The sequence below is a fragment of the Magallana gigas genome, chromosome 6 (genome assembly GCF_963853765.1).
Source record: "Magallana gigas chromosome 6, xbMagGiga1.1, whole genome shotgun sequence".
Classification (NCBI taxonomy): domain Eukaryota; kingdom Metazoa; phylum Mollusca; class Bivalvia; order Ostreida; family Ostreidae; genus Magallana; species Magallana gigas.
In genome coordinates, this window is record NC_088858.1 from 22314305 (window position 1) to 22330748 (window position 16444).

Sequence of the window (16444 nt, forward strand, 5' to 3'; positions counted from 1 at the left end):
CATAAAGGGATGTTTAGGTTAAAAAAAAACCCACTTTGCTGACAAACTTGTGAGGAAAATATGCAATAAAAATTCATATTCATTTATTACAATAAACATGTTTTTGAATTTTATAAAACTACTCCATGTACACTGTAGTATGTTATGTTGCCGGAAAAAAGTCTGATATTTTGTAGCTTTGACGTCATTTGATATTCATGGACACATACATTATATATAGTATTTATACAGTTATAGACTATTCTATAAATCTTTCAACAGAACTAACTACATGTAAAGTGATTCCTTAAATAAACTGCATTTATTTAACTGTAAATAGTTTGCTAATTTCTGCATTGTAAAGATTCTAATGCAAGACTTTTACTTTTTGGTTGAATTTGTTAATAAATGCAAGCAGGGAACATAAATTTTTAATCAGCGGTGTCTTGAGTTTGATACTATAATAAGCACATGTACAAATATAATAAATGCAAATTGTGTTTGTTTTCGACGCTCGAATATTGTTCGCAATGAAATGTCAATATATCGCGGAGAATGGGAAAGAATTATAAATGTAGTTTAATCATTTGCAAGGCATGCTGTCTTCTGTCCATTAAGTCCTCTATGAAATAAATCATGATTTGAATCAGAAACTCTGAATGGAGAGAGAGAGAGAGAGAGAGAGAGAGAGAGAGAGAGAGAGAGAGAGAGAGAGAGAGAGATTGCACTTTAATTTTAATTTCAAGGTGAAAAACCTATTTTACGCACTGTTCTGATCGTCTAAGGAGTCAGAAAAACTCTATAGACTGGTAGGCGTTTAATAGAAACGTGGATACCATGCTATTCAAACTCTTCATATTGAGATTTTTAATATTTTCTGCACGTAATGCTTGTCAGAAATTAAGTTTTAACAATGAACAAGAACTGTTTTAGTTTTAAGTTTTGAAGTTTTAGAAGTAAAAGAATATTCCAATTTTAATATTAAAAAGATCAATAGAAGTAATAACAAACATAAAAAAGAAATTCCGACATCAAAAATATATATATACATGTAGATATGTATATAAAGATGTTTTATATAAAATTGTTATCTTTACCGCATTCAGAACTCGTTGTCAGTTTGTTGCTAACTGTAACCACAAACCTCCCACGAACACTTATATGTAGTTGTATACTTATTGTACAGGGTGTGGCTTGTCGGCCAATACATTCTGTCGCTTTATTTGCTCAATAGGCGGTTTTAAAGGTGAACATTTAAGCTTGTTGACGATGTTCTTATCGGTCAGCAATTTGTAGTCGGTTGTTCTGAAGACATCAAGAAACAGGAAATGAAAGAAAGCGTTTCGTGAAGGAAATATAGCCTTGATACTCAAATTATTTCTTTGAACGACTCTTGCTTGTATAGTCCTGTTCAATGCATATTTCTCTCTGCACGCATGCGTGTGCGTGTATCTGTGCATCCATTGGGATCATTGCGGTCATAACTAAAAACTGACTTAATATGTCTAAAAGATTCTGCAAACAATTTTGAGCCCTCTGAATTGTTTGACAAGCTAAGTGAATTACTTTTGGGGTTCTGGTTGTTGTTTACCGATCATTGATTGAAAAGGTAAACATTGTTAGGTGTATCGGCGAAAATTTGTGAATTCTACGTTCTTTAAAACTCTTGATCCGAAGGTAGACAGCATGCTCTTTTCACTTAGAATACTGCATTTTAGGTCAATTGGACCCGTAGCAATGTTTGTTATTGAGGACTTAACTCCTTATGGCAACGCTATCACGGGCTTCTCTAATGAGTCTCTTATTGTGGAGACCACATTGACAGCCAACGATTCGTAAAGTGTTAGAATGTGCACTCCTCAAAATAACAAATACGGCAAATTGCTGCAACACAAAAAGAATAGAAAGCTTGGATTATTTTGGATGAATTTGCTTCTATAGAAAACAATTTCAAAAGGCTATTGATCAGGGGGCATCCAAATAATGAGTATGTATTCAGGGAATTGAATTCTTACATAATGCAAAAATCATTTTTTCCATCGGGATGAAATTAAACGCATTGAACCCAGGTATGCTTGGCGACGTTACGTAAATGTGTCTAAAATCAATAAATGACACCCCCTCAACCCCCCCCCCCCCCCCCCAAAAAAAAAAAAAAATTATCGGGTTTTACAAATTTAGAGCTTTGATATTTACATAGAAACCCAAATTCCATCAAAGTAAGAAATAAAAAAAATTTAAAGAAATTTCATTGATTATTATAAAATGTTTCAAGTTCTTGAATTCATGGTATTGTTGATGTTAGCGACGAGATGGACCTCTCAATGCGTGAACTAATCTCAACGTATTGAATTTTTATATCTATGGAATGAGATGACAGCGCTTATCATATCACTATATACAAATTTACAACATTTAGAAACAATGCTCAGTATTATTATCAATATGTTAAGTAGGGCTATTATCATTATTATTTATCGGTCTATTTACCGATCAACTGAATCATTCATGCTTATATCAATTATCTATTAACTGATTTGTCTATAGAATCGTCCATGCTAACATAAACTAATTTGTCTACAACTATCCATTACTGAATCATCCATGCTTACATCAATAGATTTATCTACAACTATCCATCGACTGAATCGTCCATGCTTACATCAATAGATTTGTCTACATCTATCCATTACTGAATCATCCATGCTTACATCAATAGATTTGTCTACAACTATCCATCGACTGAATCGTTCATGCTTACATCGATTGTTTTGTCTATAACTATCCATCGACTGAATCATCCATGCTTACATCGATTGTTTTGTCTACAACTATCCATCGACTGAATCGTCCATGCTTACATCGATTGTTTTGCCTACAGAATTATTCATGCTGACATCGATTGTTTTGTTTATAGAATCATTTATGCAAAGATCGATTGTTTTGTCAATAAAATCATTCATGCTTAGATCGATTGTTTTGTCTATAGAATCATTTATGCATATATCAGTTGGTTTGTCTATAGAATCATTCCTGATCACTTTGACTGGTTTGTCTATACCTACCCATCGACTGACTAAAGCACGCTGTCATCTTTTCATCGTTTACGCAAGTTTATTTTAATTCATTGAATGTTTTATCTATCGATTAATTGGTCTACTCTTCGATTGATGGATTATTTCTGTAACAGATTTATTTATTCATCTCAAGTGTGACAAAGCGGAACATGCATGGAACTCAGCACTCACCTTAAAGTTTATATATGCTATAGTAAACCGGATATAACTTGCATGCACTTTACAAAATATTTGTGAAATTGTGATACATAGAACACTGACAAACATTAATGGACATCAGTACATGTACTACTTTTCTGAAGTCTTAACCGAAGTGTATGACCTATTGATGGTATCACGGTGAACCAATCAGTACAGATTTTTGATTAAGGAGACTAAGTGGTCAGCAAATTGAATATCAGATCTTCCTTGAATATTTAAATATGAAGTTATTTACAATAAACTATCATTTAATGAATGAAAAATCCATGTATTTTAGCACTGCCTTTTGAATATTTTGCTATATTTTTATACATTTTCAAGGAAATTATTGTATAGTGTGAAAAATGGCCATGACCACCAAGCCCTCTTTAAATGGTAAACAAAAATATCTTCCAATTAACGCAATCACATAAAATTTACGTTTATGAAAACTTGCTTACGTACAAGTGATTGTATAAAGGCAGAGTTGAAATTCTCATATATTTATTTGACACGGTGAACACTAGTGAAGTAGGACGAATTCTTTTGACTCATTCACATAAACGTTTACACAGGGTACGGATGAATGAAGAAGTTAAAAATCTCTTATCTAAGAATTAGAAAAAGTGCAAGTCTAAATGTAAACCAAATTTAATTAAGTTTATGGAGATATCTATATATTCATTTGAAACGCACATTTGATTGAAAAAGGGGTATTTTGAATTTATAAAATAGGTTATACAGAATTATAAAAGAAAGAAACTGACATAAATTCTGAAAAACCTTTAACACATACATACATGGTTGACATGGATATTGATTTCAAACTTGCTAGTTAATTCACCATGCAACATAAAGCCAATCTAATGTCTTAACTATTACGGATCGCTGAAATCATAGAAAACTTGCAAGCCGTTTTCTGTGATGTTTATAGGCATTCAATACGGTCTCGATGCGTTATTTGTAAAATATGCAAATGAAGGTAGCTATGCGTTAAAACCACCCTTTCTCCGATTTTATAGAGCCGGTGTCATGGGCGTAATGTTTATAACGTGAACAGACTGCTCTTCTTGAAACTGGTTTCTTGAGTAGCAAACAAACTTATCTGTTGATAGCAACCGTAATTTATATAAATTATCATGCCCGGGCACAAATATCGACCACATCCCCTGTTGAAGAGACAGATCAAGCATCAGGGTGAAAAATATATCTACAAATATCATAAAATATACGATACATAAATAATCAAATATGGGGGTAGTGGACGGCTTTAAATCGGCGAGCCTATTCGGAAAGATAGCTTTCATATTGCTTGCAGTCGCTAGTTTTTGCATTATCATTGCGTTCACTTGTACTGGATGGGGAGAAAGTAACGAGAATGTTGGAAGTGGATACCAAATACACTGGGGACTGTGGAGAAGATGCACCGAGAACGAGATTAGCAATGCACCATGTAGTCCACTTGATGGATGGGCAAACGGTAAGTCATTAAATCTGTTCTTTTTGTTGTTTTTTTCCAATGCTTTTTTTTTGCTTTTTTAAAAATACAATCCTTTTTCAGGACTTTTATGTAAATCTCAAATTGCATTTTCTACAAAATATTATTTGTTAATTGTTTAATGATTATTAGATTTAAGGTTAAGGTTTTCTTACTATTTTTAACAAAAAGTAAATTCATAATAAAAGTACAAAGTTTAACCATTGTTGTTCAAACATCGGATTTTATATCTGTTAACAATAAAAAAAAAAGAAGATATTTAACGCTAAATTATCAATTGAACTATAGATAAACTTATATATATCTCGGTTATAGTTACATTATAGAAATTCCAAAAGGACATATATGTACTTAATTTTCTAAGGTTATTACTTGAAATGATGCCAACGGTGTTTTTATTGAGCATGTTCACAGCATGCGATGTTTTGACATCACTTTTACACAGAGTTAATCAAGAAATCAATAATAATAATGTTACGGACATTAACCCATCTCCTGGTAAACAATAGTAACGAAAGAAAGAGCCTGATTTGCAATTTTAATTAAAACGTGTTTGGGTCAAAAAAGTCCTGCTGTCAACCAATTCTGATAACCGGTCCATCCATTTCATGATTTGGAAAATGAAATTACAACCTCCCCCGTTTTCAAAACTAAAAAAACCCCAAATTTTTTATTTGATACTTATTTAATTGCAAAAGTAATTTTGTTGTTTTTTTCAGATTGGTGGGCATTTGCTCAAGCCGCCAGTTGCTTCGGTTTCTTTGGAATACTGGTTTCATTTTTCCTAGTTATCTTATACCTGTTTGTGGATTCATGCAAGGGCAATGGAGAGGTAGCCACTGGTGCAGCAATCCTCTGCCTAGTAACAGGTAATCTCATGACCAAGACTACACGGAGTATGGTTATACTAACACTACCCTCCCGCCCCTAACCCCTCCTCCCTCCTCCTCCCTACAGACACACAAATTGCTAATCTCAGTAATTGACACAGACTGTTTGTAGTATTTCCAGATTTAAATCTAACGAAAGTCTTTATGACTGTCAGTTACTTTAAATTCATGTTTGCCTATAATAGTAATATCGTTATCTTGTACAAAGCTTTAAATTCTATTCGTTGATTCAGCCACAGGTATAGCTTTTGTGACAATATTAAGAAGCTAAATGGCCGTGCCCATTTTTAGCTCTTTGATATGAAGAGCTTTGTATATTCTTTAATATTTGGATTTTTTCTCAACTGAAAATAGTTTATGGCAAAAGGCAAAAAAAAAAAAATTCGAAGACACGATGAGTAATTTTTTAACCATCCAGCCTCCTCTATGTGACATAGTGCACAACCTGTCAGAAGTCACGGTATTGGCAGTGAATGGTTAAAGATTTCGAAGCTTACGGAAATAGATGATTATTTTCACCCAAATCACTCGACCATGTCTCACACAAGTGAATATAGGCTTAAGCGTCTGATGCGCGTGAACAGTGGCGGAAACTTGTGTTAATTAGTTTTTATTGTTATGAAAAATAGCTTTGGTGACAAAGTTAAAACAGGGGCAGATCGATAATTTTCTCCCCTGGGTTGATTCAGAAAATGTCCTTGTTTCCATGGGGATGGAAATGGCGATGGGAGGGGGTCCAATTTATATGTTTGGTACGTGTATTTTATTGTGGTTTAATTAGAACCATTTTAACAAGACTTTGGATTTTCGGTAGAACGTAACTGTGTTTTTCTTGTATCAAAACAAGTTAAAAATGACCTGGTTTTGGGTGAAATATGAATACTAGAATAGATTACTTAGTCTTAGCTCAAAAGTCTGACAAATTTTGTTGATTTCAAAGATCCGTCGCTGAGTATCCAGCAATGAAATAGACAAATAGACATGCCTACGCCACAATGCTGTTTTACACAACTACCCAAAGTCCAAGCTCTTGTTAAAATGGTTCTAATGTTTGTTGAAGAATTCGTTGACGACCCGATCCATTAAGGCAAATGCTTATCGAAGTGTGTCAACAGATCTTATTATAAGTCCATTGTCAACGAAAGTGTGTCACTGTGAAAATGTGACACTTGTGAAATTGCCATATTTATTCTATGAAAAGTTAAGTTGTATTTGTATCAACAAAAAACTATTGCCAAGAAATATAGACCCTTTCACGGTAACTGCGGTTCTGCTCTTTTGCATGGCAAAATGACATAATTTGGTGAAATATGACGTAACGTCAATTGTTTCATTTAATTCATTTTTCGGCGAAGTATATAAATTTGCCCTGCATGAGAGCAGTACCACAGTTATAGTGAAAGGGTCTATTGATGAAACAAAAGTTAATGATTTGAATAGCTCTGAAACCCACGCTTGTAACCATGGGCCTGTGTTGTTACTTTTGGATTTTGACTACCGAACAACGCTAAGCCACATAATCAATTCGATGTAGATATTTAGATAGACAATCACAGTATACACATTGCTATTCGAAATTATTCAAAAATTGTTTAAATGCTTACAATTTTTATCTCTGCGCATGAAAAGATAAACAGCCCATAATCCCTTGACAACGAAACTTCATGACGTCAGACCGATCTAAATTGTGTTCATGGTTTTATTAATTTTTCTTTTCCTATCATTTTGATCTAGATGAACCAATAATTTCTGTAACACGCTATAACGCACTTTCATTCTGTCTTGTAAAAAAAAGCGATTCATGCAGTGACACACACAAACTTCAATCTTTGGCTTCGCTAAATATAAAACATCAAAGACAAAGTTTGATCGTATAGTGTAAATATGGTTGTGATAATTACCTGCCCATATCAATATTTGATACCTTGTTTACCTCTTTTTTTGGTTATATTCTCAGGTGTGATTCAACTCATCGGTTGCATCGTGTTTGGGGTGGAGTTTGATGATGTGTACTATGATAGAACCGTCGGAGGGGCTAAGTGGGAATTCTGGCTATCATACGCCTTTGGAATGGCCATTGTTGCCGCTCTTCTAGAAATTGTTGCCGGAGTTCTTTTAATTTTGGAATGTAAGAAAGGAGGGGGCACCTCCGCCTCTGGATAGATAAACAATTGATTATAATTTTTTTTACCAATTAAAATTTGACAAAACTTACAAAAAAAAACCATAAAACGAAGAAAGACTCTAGTCTTTTGAAATGATAAGCTTGCTGAAACACAATTTGTCTCCATAGTTACTTGTACATAATTAATACATGTAGATTTTTTTTACAGTATTGCAAATAATTTATTTTTGTATTTATTATTATTATTTATTATTGTGTTTAATTTGTCGACTTGTATAAAACAAGTTCAAAAATTGACTTACGACTTTTTTTGTTCTATCAAAGGCCCAAGAGCCTAAACGGTCACCTGAGTATGATGCAACCCTGTTGTGCCTTCAAAGAATGGCAAGGCAACTTTATTTAATTATTTTATGATAATGCAAAATAAACTATATTGCAAATAAGCTGGACGATTAGAAATCTAGAAAATAAATCAAGTTTTCAAAATATCTGAATAAATTTAATATAATCTAAAGCAGAATCATAAACCAGAAAATTACGTGAATTATGATCTCACAAGCAGGCAGGTTAAAGTTTTTACATTTCACCAGCAGCAATTTAAAGTTATTACATTTCACTAGTAGGCAGTTTAAAGTTATTACATTTCAGCAGCAGGCAGGTTAAAGTTATAAAAAATATTACATTTCACCAGCAGGCAGGTTAAAGTCATTACATTTCCATTTGCAAAGAAGATATAAAAATTGCCTCAATGGCAGAAATGCAATAACTTTGCTGAAAAAGTGTTTGCCTTTATTTCCCTAAATGTCTAAGCAATCTCTTAACAACTACAAAAAACATTTTTCATGTCATATAGTGAAAAGTTTAATATATACTAGTAGATCATTCCTCTTTTCGATTGACTCATCAATTTCATTATTAACAGCGGTTATCAAATAACCATAAATATAGTAAAAACGGTTGTTAGTACGCTGAACCAAAATGGCTAAATATCTGACCCAAAATTCAACTGCGATTTGTAAGACAATAGGCTCATGGGCAATGACGGTCACCTGAGTACATGTACAACAGCCCTTAACTTTCGCATTTTAAGCTTCACATAGGAGTCTAAACCCTAAATCGAATCTACTATGACCGTTACATTTGCCTTTTAGTATTTAAAGTTTTAAAAACGTTTATTCATAGAAGAGTATGGGGAGGGTAGGGTCGGAGGGATCTCAAATTATCTATGCCCAAGCTCCAGGTACTAAGCATTTTAAAAATATGGTCAAAAGTGTACAAACTTACAACGCACAGAAAATGAAAGAATTTTTGTAAACAGAACACGTTTAATCTAAAATGGTCAAATGACAATTTTCAAGATAAATTTAAAACTGTAAAATTGTGAATGGACGACGGCTTCATGAGCACCAACTTCATGCATTCAAATTATCTACCACTAGTGTGGAGGCTGAGAAGAAAATTTCTAAGATAAAGTATATATTTCACTATAAGCCATGCAACAAGGGCCATAAGTTCTACAATGTAGAGAGTTTCATGAACATCATTACCATGCATTCAGTTTATCTCAAATATATATGTGAGTAGGAGGGGGGGGGGATTTTATAAGATTTAACACAGTTTCACTTTATGGCCATACTAGCCCCGTCTTAGGGTCTGAAACCCTGACATAGGGGCCATGAATTCCACAGTTTTGAAAAAGGGATAGACACTTCGAGGACACCATCACCATGCATTTAGTTTATTTCCAACATGTGTGGAAGTGGAAAGTGTAGAGAGGACGATTGCTTTGAAAATTTTGCCGTGGAGGTGGAATGGTCATAAATTTTACAATTCACATTCCTCTTATTCTAGAGATGCTTCAAACCAAAAAATGGTAACAATTGGCCTTGTAGTTTTCATGAAGAAGTTAAAAAATGTAAACTTGTTGACGGACGACGTACAACGCACGACTACGGACGAAGACCAATGGCAAAAGGTCACCTGAGTGACTCAGGTGAATACATAATGTAGGTCACCTGAGTGACTCAGGTGACCTTAAAAAACTAAAGCCATCTTAACATCTGAGCTCTTAAGTTATTGATCAATTGGCCAATTAATGAAAAAATATCTAATAATATGCTGCAAGTATTTGCATATTGTAATCAAATTCTCTTGACACAGAATTATTTTACAGACACAATGTAGCACAGAACTGTTTTGAGATAATCAATGTTCAGGCACGTAGCATCGTTTTTGAAAGTAGGGGGGGGGGGGTGGCAGACTCATAAAAAAAATCTTGACAAGAGAAAAAAAGGTTACTTTCCAAAATTATTAAAATCCTAATCGGGGGGGGGGGGGGGGGGGGGGGGTTGGGGGTTAGTATACCTTTTAAACTTCAATTTCACTGTTTATTTCCTTATTTTCAATTCAATGATTACATGGTCCCATAAAAGTAGGGGGGGGGCAACTCCATGTTAATTTGTAAGTAAATTTAAGAAAAATCTTTGCTGCGCAAAAAAGTGGGGGAGGGGGGGGGGGGCAGGCTCCCTCTGGCCCCCACTGATGCTACGTGTCTGCTGTTAACAACAAAGTGTTTTTTTATTTATTCAATTAAGCCACAACCTAAATACAAAACCCCTCCTTCATCCTAAACATGACTGTACTCAGTTTGCCTGCTAGATATATAATTTGGAGAATCTGTAGAGGAATCTAAACATGGTATATGAGATTAAAATTTTCATATCTTAAATTTTGAGTCTTATTTATTATTCTATTTCAAATGTATAGAATGGTTAAATAATATGGATATCTTTCATACTTCGTCAAAATTTGACTGTCAAATATCGAGTTACAAGTCCGATACAGAGTTTGAACTTCTTTGTTTTGTTGTTGCAATATCTTTTTCCCATGGTGATAATATTATTTATGAACTGTACATTGCATCAATTTATCTTGTTTGCCATAAGTCATATTGTCAAAGAAATGCTTCTATTATTTTGCATTTTTTGTAAACGAATAAAGAACTCGGGCTTTATTTACATGACAATGAAACCCTACCTTTATATCTCGTTTGTAACTTGACTTCTAACTTTCAAAATGTTGGTCAATCATTCAAAATGCACAAGTAAATAATATTATATATGGAAATAGAACCTTAATCTTAAATCGTGTTAAGGTCCTTTCAAAAATTTAGTGCATATTTATTATATTTGTATACGACAAACAGAGCCGACCTCCTCCCAACACCTGGACCCTAGCATCATGAATTTAACAACTTCAGTAGAAACCACTGTTCCCATCTTCATAACGCACTTAATAGTTTGCCTAAAATTTCCAATTACTTGACATTTATTATTAATATTAAAGGATAAAAGACAATTCATTAACGTGACTATTTAATTCGGGCCCCTTTTCCAACCCAATAACCGTGACAAAGATGAATTTGAAGGTGTTTTTTTATGCGCGTCCATGCTTATCCTAACGGATCTGAACCAACACCAGACCCAGTTTGACATGCTGCTTAAAGATCGACAACTGTTATAGAATTCTCTGAGTGTGTTCTGTAGGACATAGCTGATTGAAAAAAATCTCATTAATTAATTTTTAATGTGTTATTATTTGGGGTAATTTATACTTAAACTAAAGCTAAACATTGAAGCACGTTTGCCTGTGATGTCACGTTGATATACACAATAAAGACATACATATAAATATAAAAACTGTACACCTCTTGTTTACAAATAAAATTAACATAATCGAGATCTATAAACTTCGGAGTCTAAATTATGTGGAAAAGATCGACCCCCCCCCCCCTGAAAATTTAATGATGTACAGAGAATTTCATGTAATATGTTATCTTTAGGTCGATACAAATAAATAGCTACCAAACTTACTGCCTTTGGTGGGGGGGGGGGGGGGTAATGTGTTTGTCTACAGTTTATGTTTAACTGAATTATTTATCAATAAAATCAAATATAATTTGTTAAATAGTTTCTTTCCCATCATCGATATGTTACGCCGTAGCGCAGAGGGTAAGTGGGTTCACTACAAATTTGTAGGTCATGAGTTCGATTCCCGTTGAGAACCATACAATTTTTAACTTTCCAACATTTTCTAAAACGTATTTTTGGGTTGAATACTGTGAAAGAAAATGCTAAACCGGTGAAAGTGTTTCAATTATAATATACTTTAATGCACATTAATATCGAAAGATGTTCCTTACCACCTTATGGGGATGGGAGGGTTGCGTTGAATTTCTCTCAGGTTGTGGTACATAAATCCTATTAGCCTAGTCAATTTTCCCCTTTATTTAGTTGACTTAGTTTTTTTTTTATTAAACCGAATATATTCACTTTTACAGGCCTATAATGAAATACGTATGTATTTATCATTCCAACATTATATTTAGGAATTTTTCTTCAACTTAGAAATGAAAAGTCTCCAAGGTGTTTGGGCCTTGGAACTTAGGAACGATAACCCTTACCTGAGGAACTTTCATACCAAATAAAATTTAAAATTATTTTTGTGTTTATTTGCAATCATTTTCATTCAATTTTTTATGTCACAGTTATCAAAATACATTTTCTTATCACATCAGGCAACTTTTTCAGATGATTTGTCAACAGAGTAAGAAAATATGAAAAATTATGTTTTGGGGAAATACTAAAAAAAAATTGCAATAATAACATTTTTGAATGTTAAGAAGTGTTATATTTTTTTATGTGTCCGAAGGAAATATCCATCATATGACAAAAAAAATTCTCTCAATTTGTTAATAGCTATCTTTTTAAAAATAATTTTACAAAATCACGAAAAAACATTTAAAAATTCTTTAAAAATACCTAGAGTATCCCTATCATCACTTTAATATTTGATAGGTATATGTTTTGTGGTCTTCTATTGAAAATTGGAATAAACTGTGGGTGTATATAGCTACCTTAATTAAGATATTATATATTATACTTTTATTAAAAACTTTTTTTTTACTAATGTAAGGCGTTAAATAGAGTATCATATTTTCATGTACAAAATACTTCCTATACCTGTATAAGATGATTTGTTTAAGTAATTAATATAGGAGCTGTTGCCAACAGAACTTGAATTTTGATTTTTCCGCTTTTGATTTAAAGGGACCGACGCCTTTTGGAAAAATTCTGCATACAGGCCCAAACTTCTAAATTACAAAGAACTATATATGATAAGAGTTAAATTTGGCCCCCATAATTCGCCATTTTTTAAGTGTTTCGGGTACAATAAAATGTTAACTAATTTTTAAGAAGAGTTGATATAAAATATATTTTTCATCTATTTATTTGATTTATTTGCACGCACTGGCAGTATATGACGTCAGAAGTGACGCCATTTCTATAATTTAATCAAAATCAGCCAAAAATTGACATTTTTCTTATCTATTTACGAATGGGAATTATAGAGCGCATGCTTGAACAAGGAAATTTTTTTGGTCACTTATTAGTCTTGGCTAGATACAGCTCTGATCAAAATATTTTATTTGTTCAAGAATGCGCTCTATGTTTTTGGAAGGAAAAACTGCTTGAAAACAAGCTGTTTTATGCTTAAAATGCAAAAATGGCGGGAAAAGGTTGTCTTTACAATGTCATATTTCTAAATTGTTGGCACTTGAACCAAAATGAATATTATGTCAACACATCACATACATATCTGCACTAAGAAAACAAAGAATTACAGTAAAATGATGATGTTCATTTTAGGGGGCCATTTTAGGCCCTTATCATATATAGTCCTTTCTCCATGAAATAAATCTAATTATTTCATTAAAATGAATAATTACGTATAACCTATACATGTTTTCAGCACATGTCAATATTACTGTCAATCAAAATTCACGTGGTACAAATAAACGATATAAGATAATTCCGGTTTGTACGACCCTTAAATTTCCGGAAGTTCATAATTACGTTGATAACGTATGTGAAAGGGAAATTTCTGTATTTCAACTATTACAATCAACGTTATTTCTTATTTCCTAATGTTACAATAGGTACATCTGAAGTTATTCACACATGTGTTTTCAGCTGTACTGTCGCTTTGAAGATATGGATTTCTAGCATGACTGTGTTTTGTTCGATATGAAAATGTCAATTTTGGGGAAAAATCAACTTTAAACAATTTAACCGCTGTATTCATGAAAACAAAAGTCCCTATAATATCCAAACTCGAGACCTGTAGAGCGAACTCTTCACTCATTGAACAATAGAAATAGACACCAAAACTGCGACAAAAACTGTTTCATAATGGGTTAAACCCACCATGTTGTGACTTACTGTCATAAAAGGTAATTGTCACGTGGTGTCAAGGATCCGTAACATTATTATTTTAACATGATGATTGCTAAGAATTTTTAATTAATCATATATACAGCTGAATTATTTCAATTATATATTCACCCTCCCCAAAAATTCATTACTACATATAGTAGCTCAATCTCTTACCAGAGGGCGTATTACGCTGCGCTACAAGTTGAGCGAAGTAGGAACGATAACTCTGGGTAGAGATTGATAGTAGCTGGAAAGTTAAGTTCTCAATTAAATCTTAACAAACAACTGAAATTATAAAGTAGTACCTCGATATATCTACCTAGTTATTATACAGACACAAAGAAAGTGTTCTTGAAAGTACATTTTTTTGTTCAGTAAAACAATTACAATGTAACTTGTTTCAAAGTTTTTGATCATTCTGATAATTATCGATTATCATTAATTTTTTGATTGTGAATTGAGCCATAAATTATGTAATATTTGAGTACTTGAACACAACACTTCTGAAAATAAAATATTGATGACAGATCCATTTTCAGATAAATGACGCATTTATAAATTATTGGTTGTGGAGTTTATGTTCACTTTTGAAAAAACCCTCTTTATTAATGTATGATAAAAACCTTAAAGCCACAATTAAAATGATTTATTTATCATTTAAAGAGTGCCTTAAACCAATTTTATTAAAATTATTCATAATTATTTTGAATAATACATGCGGTAGTTAGTGCAAGAACCTGGCCCTCTCTAGAAATATGTCATTTTTTTTCTTTGTACATCCTTTGAGATGATAATTCAAAAAATACATGTTATACATGTATGTTATGAACAAATAACTGTCAAAACTGACGCTAACCTTCTATTCATGGAACAGTTCAGGCACGTAGCATAAGGGGGGGCCAGGGGGGGGGGGGGGGCTGGCCCCCCCACTTTTTCTCGCAGCAACACATTTTTTAAAATTTACATATAAAAAAATGAATTATAATGGAGTTGGCCCCCCCCCCCCCCACTTTTTTGGAAGTTAGTAAAAAATTGGTATGAAAATTAGGAAATGAGTAGTCAAATTGACCCCCCCCCCCCCCACGGATAAGGAATTTCATGATTTGGAGGGAAAAAAATTTTGGTAGAGAAATTTTTTTGGAAGTATAGTTGAGTCTAACCCCCCCAACCCCCCCCCCCCCTCCCCCACGGATTAGGATTTTGAAGATTTTTGGAAAACTTTAAATTTCCCTTTTTTTGGTTGTCAAGATTTTTTGGATGGGTCTGCCCCCCCCCCCCCCCCACTTTCAAAAACGATGCTACGTGCCTGCAGTTTAAAATTCGTGCAAGATAAATTCTTTGTTGGAACCTCTTTAACAAACGTTCCCTTTGATAAATAACATACTCAGTTTTACTGTACAAATAAGATCCTTTGGAACAAGTATGTGTTAATTATTGAAAAAATTCCGTTTAATAGTTGAAAACAATTGCTGTGTCAAATCACTCAGCAGATAACATCTGTTGTTTATTCTTATTAAATATTAAAAGGTTTCACAAAATTCGTTCCCTGAAAAAGGTTTTAACGATTTTTCATTGAAATTTCAACATGCAGATCAATTAATTATTTTCGCAATTTGATGCAAAACGGCTGAATTGCGGAATTAAGTACTCACGTAAAATAAGGAATTTACTGTGTTTTGCACACACCCGTGTTTGAACGGAAAGTACCGTTACTAAGAATAGATGCATATACCTGTCACAATATGATTTCGAATCCTAGGTACTGATTTTATGGTGTATATAACCACTAATTTAGAATAAATTCAGAAAGCCTTCATCGAGAAGAGAATGTATTTAGAACTCTGTATATAAAGTCAGTTGATATTTTTGAACTGTGCTAACTTCTAGCAATATGTAAATAATGTATTGTTGAATTTAGAATATAGTGTTAGTGAATAGTTCTGTTCATATGGTATGTGATTATAGTCAGAATTAAACACGAGAATTTGAGAAAAAAATCCAACCGATTAAATACATGTAATATAAACTTTCTATTCTTATTATGCTTCAAATAAAAAAACAAGTTGCTGTCCTTTAAAAAAGGACTACAATACGTGGACCATTTGCATGTGTTTCCAACGAAAACGTGAAAATTATCAGAGATTCCACAGAATCCAGCCCTCTGCTTTTAACCACTTAATTTGTACGTTGTATTGCGTATACATGCATGTATAGCCCTGCCTTTTATCTCAGAATTTAAAGGATTCATACTTCTAAAATAATTATGATTTATCTATGAATGAAGTTTGCATGTATGGTATCAGGCATTCGGTGAATTCTGCTATTTGTACACACATTACGATTCGCTTTACTTTATTAACAATGCAGTGACAGCTTTGTGTAAATTAAAAAATTTCATATTTTGATGCATTTTTCTTGAG

The 16444-nt window shown here is 33.1% G+C and overlaps 1 protein-coding gene across 1 annotated transcript; it reads left to right on the plus strand.

Moving 5' to 3' along the window:
• Positions 1–4377: 4377 nt before the first annotated feature.
• LOC105336309 (uncharacterized) lies at positions 4378–7921 on the plus strand. The gene is made up of 3 exons (XM_011440556.4): positions 4378–4716; positions 5454–5603; positions 7582–7921. The coding sequence occupies exons 1-3, from the start codon at positions 4488–4490 to the stop codon at positions 7785–7787; spliced, it is 585 nt and encodes a 194-aa protein (XP_011438858.2). The 5' UTR covers positions 4378–4487; the 3' UTR covers positions 7788–7921.
• Positions 7922–16444: the final 8523 nt, after the last annotated feature.

Excerpts from the sequence above, each read along its gene's own strand:
- LOC105336309 (XM_011440556.4), top strand. The coding sequence starts at position 4,488 with ATGGGGGTAGTGGACGGCTTTAAATCGGCGAGCCTATTCGGAAAGATA. Across the intron at positions 4,717-5,453 it reads ACTTGATGGATGGGCAAACG|ATTGGTGGGCATTTGCTCAA; the intron begins GTAAGTCATTAA and ends TGTTTTTTTCAG. Across the intron at positions 5,604-7,581 it reads AATCCTCTGCCTAGTAACAG|GTGTGATTCAACTCATCGGT; the intron begins GTAATCTCATGA and ends TTATATTCTCAG.